This window comes from Lissotriton helveticus, chromosome 11 (assembly GCF_964261635.1).
Source record: "Lissotriton helveticus chromosome 11, aLisHel1.1, whole genome shotgun sequence".
Lineage (NCBI taxonomy): Eukaryota > Metazoa > Chordata > Amphibia > Caudata > Salamandridae > Lissotriton > Lissotriton helveticus.
In genome coordinates this window covers 594,748,246-594,769,547 of record NC_136072.1, presented here as the reverse complement: position 1 = coordinate 594,769,547, position 21,302 = coordinate 594,748,246, and the positions used below count along the sequence as shown (strand labels likewise).

Below are 21,302 nucleotides of genomic sequence, written 5' to 3'. Positions count from 1 at the left end.
CCTTCCCTACGATTGAGCTGATTCTTGTTCGTAGAAACATTTTTCCTTGTTCTCTCTGGCAATTACTTTTGTATGTTTATAGAGAAATCAGGTGTGAATAGTGTCCTAATTACCTGCTATATATACTCCTTACATTTGTTGTGGGAGTTTGCTCTTACTAACCAGTCGCCCAGGTAAGGGTAGAAATGTATGCCATGTCTTCTTAAGTGAGCTGCCACGGCTGCTAGACACTTTGTAAAGGCACTAGGAGCTCATTTATTTTGAATGCAGCACGTTGAACTGGTAGTGAGTTTTGTTCAACAGAATTTTTAGGTATTGTTTGTGTTTTGCATTCATTGGGATGTGCAAGCAAGAGTCCTTTAGATCTATAATTGTCATATAATCCCATTTTTGCAAGTGTGGGATGACTTCCTGTAAGGTTGTCATCTTGAATCTTTACATCTTTATAAACTAGTTTATGAATATGAAGTCTAGAATTGCGTGTAGAGACCAGTCTACCTTTGGGATATGGAAATATGTTCAGTATTTTCCTGGCTTGATGTCTGCTTTGGGCATCTTTTCGATTGTTTTTTTCCAGCAGCTCCTCTACCTGCTTGAGTAGATGTGAGGCTTCTTCCCATGAATGGACCTTCTTTTTTGGTCCATTTGCGTAAGGTATCTTGTCCAATTCTATGCAATATCCAAACTGACGTTTAATATCCATTTGTCTGATGTTATCTTCCTCCACTCCTGAAGGAAGTTCTTTAATCCGCCTCCCACTGGTGTTGCACGTGAGACTTGGTATCTTTGGGAAGTCATTTGTTAGCTGGGGTCGTGCCTCTCCCTAGAGGCTGTCCCCTTCTCTGTGTTTTCTCCCCAAAGGTTTGGCGCCTTGGCTGTTGGTACTGCCAATGCTGCTGTGGTGCAGAAGATTGGCTGCTTCCCTGGAAGGCCTGACATGATGTGCCAGTTTGGAAGCTGCCTCTTCCAGTAGCTCTGCATGTCGCCGCTGCCCCTCTTTGTAAGTTACTCGGAAACTGCAATGCCCTCATGGACTTAGCAGTCCTTTTTAAGTTGATTTAGTGCATCATCAACTGTGCTCTCAAATAACTGCTCTCTGTTGAAAGGGGCATTTGTTATATTGGCCTGTACCTCTGGCTTGAACCCCGAGATTCTTAGCCATGAATGACGGCCTAGTGTGATACATATCATTATTTGCCAGCTTGCTGTGTCTGCTGCATCTAATGCCGATTTCATACACGTATTAGCATTACTCTTGCCCTCTTCAGCAAGGTTTGCAGCTACGCTTCTTTCAAATTTCCTGCCCACTAGGTTAATCTTTTTACTCTCCTTGTCAGGTGGTGGGGAGTCCAGATGTTGATGGGATGTTGGCCCTCTTCCTTGCCATAGAGGTGATAATAAAATCAGCAGGCACCGTACCCTTGATGTAGGCCGAGTCCTTTGAGGAGTATTTGTTTTTTTCTCCATCCTTGGAGACACTGCTCTGCAAGCAGCAGACTCCTTAAAAACCTCCCTTCCTTGGTCCAGGACACTTGGCAACATTGGTAGGAACTGATTCCTTGCTTGGGATGGTATCAGAGTTTCCAGCAGGAAATAGGACTGGGACTTTTCCTACTCAAGCTGCACCCCACACTTGTCTGCTGCCTTTTTAATTACATGGTGTACATTCCAGTGTCATCCAGAGACGAAGACCTCGGGAGATAACAATCTACCTTTTCCTAAGAGAAGTCCATCTCCAACTCATGCCACTAAGTTTCTGAGCACTCGGAGTCTTCTGACCCCTGAAAGATACCCAGTCCTTCTTGCTCCTCTTCCTCCTCATAGAAGGTTTCTTCTTACTCCTTCTGAGGTTCATCGGCCAAAGGAGGTTTCATCTCTTCATCGTGCTTCTCGCCCTGTTCTGTTGGCGTCACGTTTTTTTGAAGAATTCTAAATTCCTTTAAGGATGCATTGAAATCCTTCTTTTTCTGTATTAAGGTGGCCATTTCAGCCTCAAGGCGCCTGTTTTTCCACTTAATCTCTGCCTAGATTTATTCAGGATAGAGGGTCGATATAAATTTTCGTTTTGACGTCTGGTTCCTCTGACGACAGATCGGTTGTAGAGCTTATTGTCCGGTCCCGACATCTTTCTCGCTTTGACATTGAAGCGTCTCGACCTCGTCCGTCTTCGGACAAGTGTGTCTTTTTAGGAGTCTTTCCTCCTGTGGTGTCCCCTTTGAGGGATTTGAGGGGTTCCTTGCCTCAGGGCCTGTCTTCGGTCCACGATTATTTCGACGACGAGGCTACCTTCAATGGCCTGGAGTTGTTACTTTGATGGTCGATCGGCAGGCAGAGGTTGCAGACCTGGTGTTGGTCCTTCTGCGTGAAATTGTGGTGGCAATTAGGGCAGAACCGGAACTGAGTTTACTCCACCACACCAAAAAGGGATCCCCCTGGCTAGGCTTTCTCGAAATAGTCGAGGAAAACGTTCCATTGGCTCTAGGAATGTCCTCCGGTACCGAGTCTTCGATGAACTGCTCTAAATTTAGTCCACTTCTTTGGCGAACTTATCCCGAACTTCCTGTTTCCTCCTGTTAGGGAGCTTTCAGCCAAGCATCCAGATCTAGCGGTGGGAAAAAAGAATCTGAATATGTCGACTAAGAGTGGGAGCTTCTGGGGGAGGGTGTACGACAACACAGGAAGCACCAAATAGGAGATCCATCGACATCCAACAACAATAAAACAAGCATTAGAAATGCAATCGGGCTCTGATTTATTTGATTTTGAGCTAATGGCATTGTAAATGGCAATGTGTTTTCGCCATGTGTGATGGAGTGTGTGCATGTGGTGTGTAGTGGTATTATGTGCACTGCCGATCTGTGCTGATCTAATGTGCAGGGCTGCTCTGTGTCTTCATCCTTCTTGGGTCTGCAAGCAGCCGCTGCCTGGCACTGAAGCCTGATCTGTGCTCATCTAATCTGCAGGGCTGCTCTGTGTCTTCATCCTTCTATGGGTCTGTGCTGATCTAATCTGCAGGGCTGCTCTGTGTCTTCATCCTTCTTGGGTCTGCAAGCAGCCGCTGCCTGGCACTGAAGCCTGATCTGTGCTGATCTAATCTGCAGGGCTGCTCTGTGTCTTCATCCTTCTTGGGTCTGCAAGCAGCCGCTGCCTGGCACTGAAGCCTGATCTGTGCTAATCTAATCTGCAGGGCTGCTCTGTGTCTTCATCCTTCTTGGGTCTGCAAGCAGCCGCTGCCTACCACTGAAGCCTGATCTGTGCTGATCTAATCTGCAGGGCTGCTCTGTGTCTTCATCCTTCTTGGGTCTGCAAGCAGCCGCTGCCTACCACTGAAGCCTAGTTCCCTTCACAACAGCATGGCAGACACGCACATGCCACACTGCCGATCTGTGCTGATCTAATGTGCAGGGCTGCTCTGTATCTTCATCCTTCTTGGGTCTGCAAGCAGCCGCTGCCTGGCACTGAAGCCTGATCTGTGCTGATCTAATGTGCAGGGCTGCTCTGTGTCTTCATCCTTCTTGGGTCTGCAAGCAGCCGCTGCCTGGCACTGAAGCCTGATATGTGCTGATCTAATCTGCAGGGCTGCTCTGTATCTTCATCCTTCTTGGGTCTGCAAGCAGCCGCTGCCTGGCACTGAAGCCTGATCTGTGCTGATCTAATCTGCAGGGCTGCTCTGTGTCTTCATCCTTCTTGGGTCTGCAAGCAGCCGCTGCCTGGCACTGAAGCCTGATCTGTGCTGATCTAATCTGCAGGGCTGCTCTGTGTCTTCATCCTTCTTGGGTCTGCAAGCAGCCGCTGCCTGGCACTGAAGCCTGATCTGTGCTGATCTAATCTGCAGGGCTGCTCTGTGTCTTCATCCTTCTTGGGTCTGCAAGCAGCCGCTGCCTACCACTGAAGCCTAGTTCCCTTCACAACAGCACGGCAGACACGCACATGCCGCACTGCCGATCTGTGCTGATCTAATGTGCAGGGCTGCTCTGTATCTTCATCCTTCTTGGGTCTGCAAGCAGCCGCTGCCTGGCACTGAAGCCTGATCTGTGCTGATCTAATCTGCAGGGCTGCTCTGTGTCTTCATCCTTCTTGCGTCTGCAAGCAGCCGCTGCCTGGCACTGAAGCCTGATCTGTGCTAATCTAATGTGCAGGGCTGCTCTGTGTCTTCATCCTTCTTGGGTCTGCAAGCAGCCGCTGCCTGGCACTGAAGCCTGATCTGTGCTGATCTAATGTGCAGGGCTGCTCTGTGTCTTCATCCTTCTTGGGTCTGCAAGCAGCCGCTGCCTACCACTAAAGCCTGATATGTGCGGATCTAATCTGCAGGGCTGCTCTGTATCTTCATCCTTCTTGGGTCTGCAAGCAGCCGCTGCCTGGCACTGAAGCCTGATCTGTGCTGATCTAATCTGCAGGGCTGCTCTGTGTCTTCATCCTTCTTGGGTCTGCAAGCAGCCGCTGCCTGGCACTGAAGCCTGATCTGTGCTGATCTAATCTGCAGGGCTGCTCTGTGTCTTCATCCTTCTTGGGTCTGCAAGCAGCCGCTGCCTACCACTGAAGCCTAGTTCCCTTCACAACAGCACGGCAGACATGCACATGCCGCACTGCCGATCTGTGCTGATCTAATCTGCAGGGCTGCTCTGTGTCTTCATCCTTCTTGGGTCTGCAAGCAGCCTCTGCCTGGCACTGAAGCCTGATCTGTGCTGATCTAATCTGCAGGGCTGCTCTGTGTCTTCATCCTTCTTGGGTCTGCAAGCAGCCGCTGCCTGGCACTGAAGCCTGATATGTGCTGATCTAATCTACAGGGCTGCTCTGTGTCTTCATCCTTCTTGGGTCTGCAAGCAGCCGCTGCCTACCACTGAAGCCTGATCTGTGCTGATCTAATCTGCAGGGCTGCTCTGTGTCTTCATCCTTCTTGGGTCTGCAAGCAGCCGCTGCCTGGCACTGAAGCCTGATCTGTGCTGATCTAATCTGCAGGGCTGCTCTGTGTCTTCATCCTTCTTGGGTCTGCAAGCAGCCGCTGCCTACCACTGAAGCCTAGTTCCCTTCACAACAGCACGGCAGACACGCACATGCCGCACTGCCGATCTGTGCTGATCTAATGTGCAGGGCTGCTCTGTATCTTCATCCTTCTTGGGTCTGCAAGCAGCCGCTGCCTGGCACTGAAGCCTGATCTGTGCTGATCTAATCTGCAGGGCTGCTCTGTGTCTTCATCCTTCTTGGGTCTGCAAGCAGCCGCTGCCTGGCACTGAAGCCTGATCTGTGCTGATCTAATCTGCAGGGCTGCTCTGTGTCTTCATCCTTCTTGGGTCTGCAAGCAGCCGCTGCCTGGCACTGAAGCCTGATATGTGCTGATCTAATCTGCAGGGCTGCTCTGTGTCTTCATCCTTCTTGGGTCTGCAAGCAGCCGCTGCCTACCACTGAACCCTGATCTGTGCTGATCTAATCTGCAGGGCTGCTCTGTGTCTTCATCCTTCTTGGGTCTGCAAGCAGCCGCTGCCTACCACTGAAGCCTAGTTCCCTTCACAACAGCACGGCAGACACGCACATGCCGCACTGCCGATCTGTGCTGATCTAATGTGCAGGGCTGCTCTGTATTTCATCCTTCTTGGGTCTGCAAGCAGCCGCTGCCTGGCACTGAAGCCTGATATGTGCTGATCTAATCTGCAGGGCTGCTCTGTGTCTTCATCCTTCTATGGGTCTGTGCTGATCTAATCTGCAGGGCTGCTCTGTGTCTTCATCCTTCTTGGGTCTGCAAGCAGCCGCTGCCTGGCACTGAAGCCTGATCTGTGCTGATCTAATCTGCAGGGCTGCTCTGTGTCTTCATCCTTCTTGGGTCTGCAAGCAGCCGCTGCCTGGCACTGAAGCCTGATCTGTGCTGATCTAATCTGCAGGGCTGCTCTGTGTCTTCATCTTTCTTGGGTCTGCAAGCAGCCGCTGCCTGGCACTGAAGCCTGATCTGTGCTGATCTAATCTGCAGGGCTGCCCTGTGTCTTCATCCTTCTTGGGTCTGCAAGCAGCCGCTGCCTACCACTGAAGCCTAGTTCCCTTCACAACAGCATGGCAGACACGCACATGCCGCACTGCCGATCTGTGCTGATCTAATGTGCAGGGCTGCTCTGTATCTTCATCCTTCTTGGGTCTGCAAGCAGCCGCTGCCCACCACTGAAGCCTAGTTCCCTTCACAACAGCATGGCAGACACGCACATGCCGCACTGCCGATCTGTGCTGATCTACTGTGCAGGGCTGCTCTGTATCTTCATCCTTCTTGGGTCTGCAAGCAGCCGCTGCCTGGCACTGAAGCCTGATCTGTGCTGATCTAATCTGCAGGGCTGCTCTGTGTCTTCATCCTTCTTGGGTCTGCAAGCAGCCGCTGCCAAGCAGCCAATGCCTACCACTGAAGCCTGATCTGTGCTGATCTAATCTGCATGGCTGCTCTGTGTCTTCATCCTTCTTGGGTCTGCAAGCAGCCGCTGCCTGGCACTGAAGCCTGATCTGTGCTGATCTAATCTGCAGGGCTGCTCTGTGTCTTCATCCTTCTTGGGTCTGCAAGCAGCCGCTGCCTACCACTGAAGCCTAGTTCCCTTCACAACAGCACGGCAGACATGCACATGCCGCACTGCCGATCTGTGCTGATCTAATCTGCAGGGCTGCTCTGTGTCTTCATCCTTCTTGGGTCTGCAAGCAGCCGCTGCCTGGCACTGAAGCCTGATATGTGCTGATCTAATCTACAGGGCTGCTCTGTGTCTTCATCCTTCTTGGGTCTGCAAGCAGCCGCTGCCTACCACTGAAGCCTGATCTGTGCTGATCTAATCTGCAGGGCTGCTCTGTGTCTTCATCCTTCTTGGGTCTGCAAGCAGCCGCTGCCTACCACTGAAGCCTAGTTCCCTTCACAACAGCACGGCAGACACGCACATGCCGCACTGCCGATCTGTGCTGATCTAATGTGCAGGGCTGCTCTGTATCTTCATCCTTCTTGGGTCTGCAAGCAGCCTCTGCCTGGCACTGAAGCCTGATCTGTGCTGATCTAATCTGCATGGCTGCTCTGTGTCTATGCAGGGCTGCTCTGTGTCTTCATCCTTCAGGGGTCTGCATGCAGCCGCTGCCATGGAACTGAAGCCTGATCTGTGCTGATCTAATCTGCAGGGCTGATCTGTCTCATCATCCTTCTTGGGTCTGCAAGCAGCCGCTGCCTGCCACTGAAGCCTACTCTCAAACACTCTTGGCCTCATAAAAGTGAAGAGGACATCTGTTTTCTGTTAATTACTTCTTATCTCATCTTGTCAGAGTAGTGTCACATTCCTGCCCTCTTCCCTGGCCTCATGCTTCATGGACACGGGGAAAACAGATTCGAAGCTTTGTTTTCCCACTAAGGCAAGGATCCATTAAAAAAAATCTGCAGCATATTGTCCCAAACATAAGTTCCTTCAAAGTTTTTGTTTAATAGCAAATGTAAGAGGACCTGCAACATATTCGCTATATTTATTTCTTCCAATTATGTAATATTCGTACCTTTTGTGCTGCTACCTTTGGTAATCTGTATTTAAATACTGCCTCTTTTTCAGCCACAAAAAGGCTGCAGACGAACACGTGCCCTATACATGCAATGCTGAATGGTGAACGCGCTCCCACCATCTGGATTGCATTAAAAGGGCACCCTGACAGCTCCTAATTAAAATTAATGGTCTGCCATGCGCGAAACCGCACAGAAAATGCCAAAAATGGCGGACGAACATTACATATGCCCTATCGCATCAAGACTTCTAAAAAAAACACCACCGCGAGGAGCAATCACCATTCAGATAACAAAATTAAGCACTGCAAATGCACGATCAAAAAAGAATTTATCCAGCATGAGCAAGAAACTCGCAACAATACGGCTCCCAGCTCCTCCCCACTTCGTGGGGATGTCGCCGAGCCCGTAAAAACAAGAATAGGAGGACTACAAAAAAGTTGAAATTCCAAACCCAACCACTAGATGGCAGAATAATGCACAGCATGTGAATCCAGAAAAGATTCACAATGCAAAACCAACAGACACCATGGATTTTTATTTAGGCAATCGGAGTGGCCCTTTGGGCTGGGTCACTACCCCAAAAACAATTGCATATGTTTTGTCTTTTTTCCAGCCCCTTGGGGGCAGATCGGCCATTTTTTGGGCTGATCTGCCTCCTTGGGAGGTGGAAAACCACTTGACACCAAGGCCTTGCTTTAAATGTGCTTGTTTGGGAGTGGCCCTTTGAGCTAGGGCTGCTTCCCAAAAATATTGATTCAGAAAAGGGGGTGGTGATGAACAGAGTGTCTGAATTAAGCAGACCACTCTTACCCAGTCCAAAGATCAGGGCTTGATCCATCACGGTTATTTAGCTCACTGCCCCATCCCAGCTCAGAACCTGGCTATATGCAAATTAGTCTGTCCCTGGCCCAGTGCATCATGGGAACAGGGCAGACCAAACTACCAAGCCAATTCTTCACCAGAAAGGAGACAAGCTTCCGGGGACCGGTTTCTGGCATTTCAGCCGTCGTCGGCCCGGCTTGCTTGAATCCTGATGGAGCAGTGAGCAAGGGACTCATGTCTGAGTATACCCTGCCACACCTATAGTGGCCAAAAACGATTCAGAAAAGGGGGTGGTGATGAACAGAGTGTCTGAATTAAGCAGACCACTCTTACCCAGTCCAAAGATCAGGGCTTGATCCATCACCGTTATTTAGCTCACTGCCCCATCCCAGCTCAGAACCTGGCTATATGCAAATTAGTCTGTCCCTGGCCCAGTGCATCATGGGAACAGGGCAGACCAAACTACCAAGCCAATTCTTCACCAGAAAGGAGACAAGCTTCCGGGGAACGGTTTCTGGCATTTCAGCCGTCGTCGGCCCAGCTTGCTTGAATCCTGATGGAGCAGTGAGCAAGGGACTCATGTCTGAGTATACCCTGCCACACCTATAGTGGCCAAAAACGATTCAGAAAAGGGGGTGGTGATGAACAGAGTGTCTGAATTAAGCAGACCACTCTTACCCAGTCCAAAGATCAGGGCTTGATCCATCACCGTTATTTAGCTCACTGCCCCATCCCAGCTCAGAACCTGGCTATATGCAAATTAGTCTGTCCCTGGCCCAGTGCATCATGGGAACAGGGCAGACCAAACTACCAAGCCAATTCTTCACCAGAAAGGAGACAAGCTTCCGGGGACCGGTTTCAGGCATTTCAGCCGTCGTCGGCCCGGCTTGCTTGAATCCTGATGGAGCAGTGAGCAAGGGACTCATGTCTGAGTATACGCTGCCACACCTATAGTGGTCAAAAACGATTCAGAAAAGGGGGTGGTGATGAACAGAGTGTCTGAATTAAGCAGACTACTCTTACCCAGTCCAAAGATCAGGGCTTGATCCATCACCGTTATTTAGCTCACTGCCCCATCCCAGCTCAGAACCTGGCTATATGCAAATTAGTCTGTCCCTGGCCCAGTGCATCATGGGAACAGGGCAGACCAAACTACCAAGCCAATTCTTCACCAGAAAGGAGACAAGCTTCCGGGGACCGGTTTCTGGCATTTCAGCCGTCGTCGGCCCGGCTTGCTTGAATCCTGATGGAGCAGTGAGCAAGGGACTCATGTCTGAGTATACCCTACCACACCTATAGTGGCCAAAAACGATTCAGAAAAGGGGGTGGTGATGAACAGAGTCCAAAGATCAGGGCTTGATCCATCACAGTTATTTAGCTCACTGCACCATCCCAGCTCAGAACCTGGCTACATGCAAATTAGTCTGTTCCTGTCCCAGTGCATGATGGGAACAGGGCAAACCAAACTACCAAGCCAATTCTTATACTGGGAAGGAAACAAGCTTCCGGGGACCGGTTTTTGGCTAGTGGTGTGTATGAACTGGTGTTTGGCTTGCGTTTAGCTGGATGCTGGAGTAAGGGCCACTACCCTCTGGGGTACCAATTTATTGCCTTTGTTTTAGATCAGACAGTCAAGACACTGATCTGCCCCAAAGGGCAGACCATGAGTCGAGACCGGTATTTGCTTCTGCAGCAGATGCTGCATTTTGTGGATAATGCTACAGCATTGCTAAGAGATCACCCTGACTATGACCATCTCTTCAAGATTCAGCATGTTATAGACCGTTTAGTAGATTGTTTCTCTGAGATCTATGTTCCAGTGAAAGATTTAGCTGTGGATAAGTCTTTGATATTGTTCAAAGGCGGTTTGGTTTTCAGACACTACATTCCCAGCAAGAGAGCATGCTATGGTATTAAGATGTATATGCTTTGTGAAAGTGCCGCTGGATACAAGCATAATTTCAGGGTGTATACTGGTAGGGTTTCCTCAATTGACCTCTCCCGGGTTGCCCTTATACTTTTGAACTCAGTGAAAAACATTGTGTGGGAAGTTGCCATAAAGGTCACCATTAATACATGGACATTTCTACACAGGTGTGCAATTATTTAAGGGTGGTTCAAGGTGGACACTGTGGCATACCCAGCCCTAACCATAAAGGTTACCCAAAAGAGCTGGTGTGTAAAAAACTTCAAAGGGGACAGAGCAGTGCCTTGAATAAGAATGAACGTCTTGTTTTTCAATTTTCAGGCAGAAAATAAGTGCACATGCTTACAACTATTCATGATAAAAGCACCACCTAAATGTTTGGGACCAGGTAGCAGAAATGCACAAACCTGATTGCATTTGATGTTATAACAATAACATGGGAGATGTAGATGGAGTAGATCACAAGTTGGAGCCTTACAATTCAGTTCAAAAGTCATATATGTGGTACAAGAAGTTGGCTGCTTATTTGTTTCATTTGGCATCCTTCAATGCCTATGTTGTTTTCAAAGATTGTTCTCCAGATTCCAAGATGAGCTTTGAAGTTTCAGCAGTCAGTAATAGGCATCCTTGTTGCAGTTAAGCAGGCTAGTGTTCCTAGAGTGGTGGAGAATGTGGCTAGATTGAAAGATCGCCCACATTCCTGAATACATTCTTCCAACACCCATAGAAGACTTTCCTTGTCGGAGATGTAGAGTCCGTTTCCAAAGAGGAGTACAAAAGGATAGTAGTATGTACTGCCTCGAGTGTCCTAATCCTGGCCTATGTGAGCCTACATGTTTTAAATTGTGCCATAAACAACTCAAGTATAGGGAGCAACCATGACAGTAAAAGGGAACTGACTAGTGTCGGTATTGCTATGTATTTTCTGTTTGGATACATAGTTGGCAGTAGTTTTATGTGTGCACACACACACACACACACACACACACACACCCATACCGAAACGCCAGTTCACTCATTCCTCCAACCTCCAGGTGGTGTGATTGTTGAGTCTGAACTGACATCTGGCTGGTGGTGTGTATGGCTGGCGGTGTATGTGTGTGTGGGTAAACTGGCATTTGGCTAGCATTGTGTGTGTGTGTGTGTAGTGACTTGCTGCTGGTCATTACACAAACACCGCCTTACCCAGAAGCCCTTGCAATCTTCAAACATAGGCTAAGGCACATCTTTTCTCCATATTTCTGTGAGTCAAGGTACTGGAATCTGTGGGGAGCCATACATTTCCTGCCACTCAGAGTTCCCAGATGTCCTCTGATAAAAATGGTACCTCAACTGTGTGGGTGGGTCTAGAATCTGCAAAAGGGAGGGGTCCAATATGCAATGTGGCAACATCAACAGAAGGGTAGCTGCAGTTTTTGGCCCTGGGCTTGGGGGCCACTCAGGAAAACCTTCCATACCCAGGCATTTCTGAGAACTAGACTCCCAGGGGAGTACAGAGTGGTATTCCTCTCGTGGACACCACAAAATGCTCTTGCCCACAATGCCCTGAAAACCTCAACATTTGCCTAATTCTCCTATTTTTCTTGCATTGCTGTGACTTATTCTTCCAGAATCCGAAGAAATCCACAAATTTCCTACCACACAGCGTTCTCCCACTTGTCTGGATAAAAATGCTGCCTCACTTGTGTGGCTGGGCTTAGTGCCCGCAACAGGAATGGATCCAACTAAAGCCAATGCAAGTTCTCGCAAAGGGACACTCATTGACCTTGGTTTGATCTGTCCTTTTTGCGGGCACTAGACCTGTCTACAAAAGTGAGGTTCCTTTCTTATCGAGAGACTTGGAGGAATGATAGGAGGTAGTAAATTTGTGGCTCTCAGCAGATTCCACAACTTTCCATCACAGAAATGTGAGGAAAATGTGTTTTTTTAGTCAAAGTTTGAAATTTGCAAAGGCGTCTGGGTAGGAAAACCTGGTGGGAGCCACACAACTCACCCCACCATGGGTTCCTCTAGGTGACTACTTTAAAAAAATGTACAGGTTTGCTTGGTTTCCCTAGGTGCCGGCTGAGCTACTGCCCAAAATCCACAGCTCGGCACACTACAAAAAATAGATCAGTTCTCAGTAGAAAAATGTAATGTGTCAATGTTGCATTTTTGGGGCTTTCCTGTTGCGGGCACTAGCCCCCCCCCCCCCCCCCCCCGCACAAGTGAGGTACCATTTTTATCGGTTATCAGGAGACTTTAAGGAATGGGAGGAGGAAGGAAATGTGTTGCTCCCAGCAGTAGGGTCGGCTCCTCCATGAGAGCAAAGGATCGTCACCCCACTGCTAAAATGCCCCACAGGAAAGCCCCAGAGATGAAAAATAAAATGGTAATAAAGGTCATTTATAACCATTTTATTTTTCATCCACCCGTCCTGGACTGTCTGTCAAGACGGGGTGGGGGACTGCTGCTGAGTGGCAGCAGTGAGCTGTGCACTTCAGTTTAAAGTGTGCATGTCTTTTTGGCCGGCTGTCCTGGACCAGCCAGCCAGACATGCGCATTTTAAACTTCTCTAACCTAGCAGACTTGACAGCGGGGTTAGAGCCAGCGCAAACCTCCAGTGCCCTCAGGAGCACCCGAGAAAGACCACTCCCTCTAATCCTGGCGCTGCTCTCATGCTGGTGAGAGTAGTGTCAGGATTTGTTAGGGGAATTTGCTGGAGACAGAGAGGAACGCGGACAGAGTGAGGAGGACGTTGGACGTCGTGCAGCAAGCAAGGTAGATGGCTATTTCTTTTACACTGATCACTCAACTGGCATGCATACATGCCTCGATCACACATTTGCCCGCCTGCCCAGTGGACTACTTTTCAGCCACCACTGCCCTGCAGATTCAAGAACTTTCCATCACAGAAATGTAGTGAAAATGTGTTTTTGGTTTGCAAGAAAATATGGGTAAGAAACCTGGTGACAGCCACGCAGGTCACCACCCATTGGATTCCCCTGGATGTCTAGTTTAAAAAAAAATTCAGGTTTGCTAGGTTTTCCTAGGGTGCTGGCTAAGCTGGGGTCCAAAATAATCTACAGCTAGCTGCAATGCAAAAAATAATGGTTGGTTTTCAGTGGAAAAACGTGATGTGTCTATGTTGCGTTTTGGTTCCAGAAGTTTTCCTCACATAAATGTGAGGAAAACGTGTAGTTTTGGTCCAAGTTTGAGGTTTGCAAACATTTCTGGTTACAAAAACCTGTTGAGAGCCACCGAAGGCACCACACCCTGGATTTAACTAGTTGTCTAGTTGTAAACAATTTACAGGTTTGCTAAGTTTCTCTATGAACCAGCTGAGCTAGCGCCCAAAATCCACAGCGACCCACATTGAAATAAGGGTACATTTTCTGTGAAAAATACATGGTGTACATGTTGTGTTTTTGGCCTGTTCTTCTCGCAGGCACTAGGTGTGAGGCACCGTTTTTATCAGGTGACATGTGGGAATATACAATAGGAGAACCTTTGTTATTACCAATTGTATTTCCCTGTGTTTGTGCAGCTTCCAAATGTAAGCCAGGGTGTAAGAAAGGAGACACTTAGAAAAATGCCCTCTGAATCACATGCTAGTATAGGAACCCACAAATTTGGAGATGAACAAATAACTACTGCTCCTAAACTCTGTATCTGGTGTCTGTTTCAGAAATACATAGGTTTCCTTGATACCCATTTTCCAGTCTTTATAAGTTACCATATGAAGTGCTTGATACCCAGTACACAAAGAAAAACCACTGCAAGGTGCAGTTCAGTTGTTGGCTCTGGGTGCCCCAGGTTCTTGGAAACCCTACAATCCCTATATAGTCCCGCAACCAGAAGGGACTGTCAAACATAATGTAATATTGATTTCGTAAATCGATCATTGTGACAAGAAGTTACAAATGGAAACATTGTCAGAAATTGCAATTTTTTCCTATTAATTTTCAACTTTTTTTTTACAACAGTTAGTTTACTTGGATCTACACAATGACCCCTGCTGAACTCAGAATTCGGTCTACTATTCAGAAAATTATAGCTTTCCAGGATCACCTATGGGTGTCACCCCAATTCCCACCAAACTAGAAGTAGGTTGAAAGCACAAAAATTTGAAAAAATGGGCTACCTCATTGAAAAATGACAAAACTGTGGTAAAAAATGTTTTTTGATTCATCTGTCCATGTTCCTGAAAGCCAGTAAAATTGTGACTTTAGCACTGCAAAACCTTTATTCCAGACCACTTTTTTCTTATTGTTCCCCCAAAAACAAAAATGTGCTTTATTTTGGCTATTTTTGCAGTCCCCTCCAGGGATATCAAACCCTGGGTACTTTTGGCATTTTCAGGACGTTGAAAAAAAAGGGTACAATTTGGCGTGGATACCTTAGTGGAAAAAATGTTATGGAGGCCTATACGCAAACTACCCGATATAGCCCAAAAAGGACTTAGCATTCGGGGGAGGGGGGGCTTAGCAGCCATGGGGTTAAGATGAGATGCACTCCAAATAACCCACATTAATCAACCAGTGACATACAATTTTGCGTGATCATTTCTCTATATTCTACCTTTTTTCGGGTAGTCGTTAAACACTGAATTACTGAAATCCCATCAAGTCAAGACAGAAAATGACAAAAACAAATATCTTTCTAGATAAAGTATTAAAGGGTAGTGATTGGTGATTTACCAGCCACGGTCACCTGGAAAAAAAGTCAAAGATCTCTACAAGCTTTGCTTTCCAAAGAACTTATCAGAGTATATCTTAGTTGGGATAGGACCATGCTACTGTGTGCACATGTGAGCAAGTCTCTTGAATGCTTGGACTGACACTGTTGGTATGAGGTCCAGACTGTTTATCAGTTGCACTACTGTTGTTGCTCTTATGAGGAATATTAACAGATCTAAGAGTTACAAGTTTCAATAAAGAAGCCAACCGACCAATCGAAGCAAGTAAAACTGAAAAGCTTCTCACCTTTCTAAGGATTTCCACTGTAGAAACCGGTCGAAATACATGCTGTCCTGGTAGTTGGAGAAGGGCACGCCTCTCAAATACTCGTGCAGAGGACTACAAAAGAGACAGGACAAAAGACATAATAATGGAGAGCATCAACATTTTGTCAGAGCTTTTGCCTTTTATACTGATTACCTGCTTTCTTTAGCATTGGTCTGAGTTGGAAAATAATGTCTGAAAAGTTGTTATTCAATGATGTTTTCTAGGCCAAAAGGAGTTTGCAAAGTGGTCAAGCTACAATCTGATGTGAAAGGATGTAGGTGTGGCATACAGGAGATACGCTAACAGCAATTGTTGTGGACTATGATTTAAGTCCCAGCCATAATCGCTGTGCAGTCTTGGAACACATAACACGAGCTTCTGAGCTTTCCACTGACAACCACTCACCCATTAACATGGTAGGACCATAAGCAATTTGACAAATTTTAACAGGAAAAAAAACACTAACACAAACTGCCCCTAAGTACATGTATTTCTTGTCAGAGGTACATACTGGCCAGTTACTTACTGTGAAATGGGAGAGCAGAAAATGGGGTACCCCATCACTTGAATGGCAATAAAATTCAATACATACAGAAATATCACAAAGACTTAAGTTAGGCTCTAAAAGTACACTAACATCTTAGAAGGACATGCCTTCTGAGTTATAAAACTAATTCCTGAAATACTATTGATCTGAAGATCTTAGGCCTTAGGGGCTGGAGAGTAACAACAGGGCCACCTATACAAGTCGGCTAAAAATTTTATGCGGTAAAATCTCCCCGGGGTAATTCAGTTACTGCACCTTGGAATTTTACCATAAGGTAATTTTACCACCCCATTCTGAATGTGGTAATCTGCGGAATCAGTTACCTCTTCCAAATTCTGCACATTTTGCCTTGCCCTTTGTAAATGTTGACAGAATTACCACATCAAATTTGCATGAAGTTAAAGTGCTAGTGTCCAGTATTAAAGCACTATTCGCAACCTCAGGATAGGGTGCAAATGCTGTTTGTGCTCAATCCCAGTATTAACCACAACATATAGCGAGGGCATTAAGATAATAGAACTATAGCGAATTGGTAAGGAAAAGCACTGTGCAACCAGGCCTACCTCGAGTTTGCCTCAACCACAATTACTTGTCATTTCCATATTATAACAGCAATATTGCCAATTAAAATGCCCTAGAACGCCACCGCTAAATCACTAAACAACTTTTTCAAATCAAACTATTAGTTTAATTGGTTACATTATGCATTTCCAAAAAACATAACAATGAATTCTATAACAACTTGCGCATTTACATGTTAAGATGGCTTGTTAAAAATACTGATTTGTCTGTTTAACAAATATTGCATGGGTTTATGAATCTAACAGACCCCCGAAAAAAATAAATCATTTTTGTTTTGTTGTTTGAGGTGCTCAAATAGCACTGAATGCAAAATATGGCCATTCCAAAATGGCTGCCAATTTCCTATTTATTGTTTACTGCTCAAGTCAATCTTCCATTTCTACAAATGCAGGGTAACCAATGTTTCATGTTCAGGTTTTTTCTCACAGTCCACTCTTCATGAACCAAAGATCATATGTAGTGTAAGAATACAAGGTCATACCCTAGACAGTAACTGAAAATTTCACGGCAGGGACTCTTCTCCAGGTTCTCCGCACATAGTTTCCTGTTGGTCTCACTGATTTCCGAAACAAATTCTGGAGACTGTGAAAAGATATAAAATAGAATCAGGTAAGCATGAAAGACAGTCAATAGAGGAGACTGAATGACAGTACTATCTACGCCTCCTGAGCCAATACAAAGGAGTTCACTTCATTCTAGTTAGGTCTAAGACATTGATGCAGCTCGAAACTGATGTTCCAAGGTAAAAAACATACCACACTTTCAAAGATCACTCCAATCACAGTACAGATTGTTAGGATTTACCCCAAACACCCAAGGATGACTTCAAAGCATGTCCTAAGACATAAAATGATTCATATGTACAAATTCAGTAAACTGTTTCAGTACTCTAAATTAAAGTTGGCAATCTGTGAATTAGAGCTTGGTTCATATTTCGTAGACTAAACAGAATGAACAATATTCTGCCTTCACCCAGTCCATATAAAACTGAATATGTAAGAGCCACTTTTTCACTTGGGTAAAATGCCACAAAATAACACAATTCTGTGCTAGCGGATTGGTGGCTTAAAAAGATGCTGCTCTACCTACACTATGCGTACAATTGAGACCGTGACCTAACAAGGATAAATGAGACTTTAAAAGTATTTTTCGGATGTCACATCCTTAGTAGATGGTGATCATCCAATCAGATCAGTTTCCAGAAGGGAAAGGAAACAAATTGCTGCAAGTATGACTTTTTTTTTCATTTTTGTCTAGGTGCGCACATTAACTATAATATATGGAAACAATTGTATAAATACCTGAAACCAAATTCAATTCCACGCGGCAATAATCGTATACATATATTTCAAAATGCTTTCAATGTGTGTATTTACAGAACATTGTCTAGTATTTCGACCAATAGTTACTTCCTAAAGCCTAAAATGGCTCACTGGACTCATTCTCATTATCCCGCTTACAAGTATTCTATAGAATTGCAATCCTGTTACTATTATAAGGGTTGCACTGTTTATTGCACCAGGTAACTGCAGTGTGCGATGAAGCTTGCACCACCTATTAAATATATGGCAGGTCAGGCCATTTAACCTTCTGGAATTTAACAGGGGGAAAAGGCACAGTACTCCCTGGGACATGTACATTTTGGTTTAGTAAGTACTAACAGCTGCATGTTCCTCCCCAAAATTTCTGAATAGCTGAAATGTATCATATCCGATACATTTTGAATCCCGGGGCGTCAGGTGCGATTGGGTGTGATAAATTCAGACTATCTCTCTAGGACACTCTCAATCACGCCCTACTGTGGTTCTCATTTAATTTACTGTGGAGTGTAACACTAACGTCAATACAACCACGAACACACAGACACACACATACACAGAAATGCACTTCCCTATTTCCTCTGTGATATCTACCATCCATATGACGCAACACAAGATTATCCAGCACATCAACCCTTGGCAGCTCTGTTTGACTGTCGTAAAGAGCAAGCACCAGCAATAGGGTACTGCCACCCTCTAGCACTGCCGGTCTTTTCGTGGGCAACACTGTCTCCCCTGCACGTCCTTCCTTCGCGAGGAACAATCTCTTACCAGCACAGACTGGGCAAAGAAACACAAATCGCAAAGAAACACATATCGCAAAGGCCACTTGCCTCACTTGCTGCTTCCTCTTACCTCTGTGTTGAAGAACCGCCGTATGATCTCCTCGCCGGTCTCCTTCCTCTTCTCATCTGCAGACACTTCATATTCTACCTAGTGACAAGAAAATAGGATACCAAATGTTAAGGACAGCCTAGAACCAGACTCTCCGAAGAGTCTGGACAGAGACTTTTGCAGGCTGTCAGGTGAACCCGTAGCAAACTGCCTTAGGTACACTATTTTTTTTACTAATAGAAGGAATGATAAACAAAATGGCGACACATAGCTTGGCTGTACCACCCCACACTTATATAAAAGTGCAGAATCTAAGGGCCTGGAGGACATTCACCTGTGGTAAAACTATAGAATTCAGGAATTCTTTACATAGTCAACAATGCTTAAATCAGAAGTATTTACGTTGATCACTTCAATGCAAATCTATTTGCATAGTTTTACAGTTACATAGGATAGCTGCATCGTTAGTACAACCACGTGGCACAGCAGCACAATTACTGGTGTTACTCAGGACAATTCTGTATCAACCATATTTTCATGGTACAGTTGCATAGTTAGTACAGTCATATGGACACTTGTTTACAGCAGCAGCATGGAACATTTACATACTGTTGCCCTTGTTACAGTTCATTCATTGGGTTCTTTATTCGATGATTAAAAATCACCATAAAAGTACAAACATTCAATATACATTCAGTTCATTTTTTTTTTTTTTTTAAACAAACCATCAAATTAACATGTATCCTAATGTGAGTACAACAGCAAAGTCCCAGTGAATTAAATGAAACATTTATAATCCATTAAAAACTCACGAAAGTCTCACAGTCCCCCCCCCTCTTGTTGCTCTTAGTCGAACGGCTACTTTAATAAAATTAATAATGCAGCACAATGTAAGGGGGTCCGACGCCTGTTGTAAAAAAAATCAAAGCCTCTTTGGCTCGTTTTATATTAGATTTTTTCAGGATATCTACCAAGAATCTACGCCTAGGTTCAGAATAAAATGAACATAATACAAAATGAAGGGAATCCTGCGGAGACCTATTGTCGCAGCCGCAGGTTCCCTTCTGCTCAATAGTAAGTGAATACCCTAATGGTGATCCCAATAAATATGGTAAAAAATTGAGCCTAAAACGGTTCATTAAAAACCTTTCTTGTGCGTTATGTAACAGGTATAGGTAAGGTTCCATTCCTTCTGTAGTCTTTACAAGGTTGTATGCGCACACCGTGGTTTTAGCCCTTTCTTGTTCTATTCTCTGTGTGGCTTTGTGTGCCAGAAACGCTTTTTTAATAATTGTCTTATGCTGGGGAATGATCGCTGTCGGATTGATAAAAAGATTTCCAAGGCCCAGAGTTACCAGTACAGACTTTACATAACTGAGCCACGGGATTCGCGACCATTTTTCTCTGCCCAAGCAGTCCTTCAGTATTTCCCTGCTTAGGCTCGCCTCTGGGTTTATCCAGATCTTGAGCCAGGCTAAGATTGGCCTAACCTTTATCGAATCTTCAAGGTAGGGGATCCCTAGCTCCCTGTGTGCTATTGCGGCTGCCAAACTGTGTGGGGCTTTCAGGACGGAGCGTAGATGTTTGTTCTCCTCCCGCTGCAGTTGACAAGTGTTTACAAAGCCCCACACCTCTGCCCCATAAATAACTTTAGAGCAACACATTGAGTTGTACAGGATCATCACCTGTTCGGGACACCACCTCCTCAGCCTTCGGCCATAGCCAGCTATCACCCATTGGCGGCATTCATTTTACGACAACGATCCTCTATCAGGGCATTAAATTTTAATAAACCATCAAATAGTAAGCCCAGATATGAGAATTGTTTAACCTTCTCTATCTTGTGACTCCCAATCGTAAAGGTACATTTATTGGAGGGTTTTTTCCCAGCAGATAAAACATAGGATTTACCCAAATTAACAGAAAGGTCTAATGAGCCCATAAAAGAAACAAAGCCGTCAATTAAAATCTGTAGACTCCTTGGTGTGCGTCCGAGTAAGACCGCGTCATCTGCGTAAAGTAACACAGGAACATGATGCGACCCTACTCGGGGACAATCAGATCCCAACTGTAAGAGATGCTGCTCAAGATTATTAATATAAAGGGAAAATAAAAAAGGCGCCAGAATGCAGCCTTGACGTACCCCACTTTTGCATTGGAAGGAGACAGTGCGTCCACCCTCAATGTTATACCTGACTTGCGCTGAGGTGTTACTATGCAATTCCCTTAAAATGTTAATGGAGCCGATCTCTATCCCCATACTGGCCATCATATTCCAAAGCTTGCCTCTATTGACATGATCAAAAGCAGCTGCCAGATCCATGAACCCCATATAAAGGGATTCATCACTGGCCATGGTATATTTGGCTGCTATCATGTAAAGGTTCAAGCATTGGTCACTCGTAGAGCGACCCATCCTAAAACCATACTGTACGTCTGAGATTATATTATTAGCTTCTGTCCACTCAGACAACCGGTTTAATATCCCCCTTCCCAGGATTTTGGCGGATACATCAATCGGGGAAATAGGGCAATAACATTGTGGGTCGTCCCTGTTACCCTTTTTGAAAATGGGGACAATGATAGCAGTGGACCAGGAGGGTGGTAAGCCACAGCGGATTGCAGTGTTAATAACTCTCGTCATTATAGGGGCCCATAATTCTACCAAGCTAAGGAACAGATCAGGCGGGATTCCATCCGGGCCAGGTGCTTTATTTTTAGACAGCCCCTCAATCCCGACCTTGATTTCCTTTAAGGAAAAAACTACAGGCTGACCTTGATCTACATT

The 21,302-nt window shown here is 45.7% G+C and overlaps 1 protein-coding gene across 1 annotated transcript in view; it reads right to left on the bottom strand.

The window, feature by feature from the left end:
- Positions 1-21,302, bottom strand: part of LOC144791658 (G protein-coupled receptor kinase 5-like) — a 474,508-nt gene that overhangs the window by 111,230 nt on the left and 341,976 nt on the right. The window contains exons 4-6 of the mRNA XM_078666387.1: positions 18,536-18,613; positions 16,843-16,943; positions 15,212-15,304 (exon numbers count right to left, since the gene is read on the bottom strand). Coding sequence (XP_078522513.1) covers positions 15,212-15,304; positions 16,843-16,943; positions 18,536-18,613 — 272 coding nt within the window. The remainder of the gene's footprint in view (positions 1-15,211; positions 15,305-16,842; positions 16,944-18,535; positions 18,614-21,302) is intronic.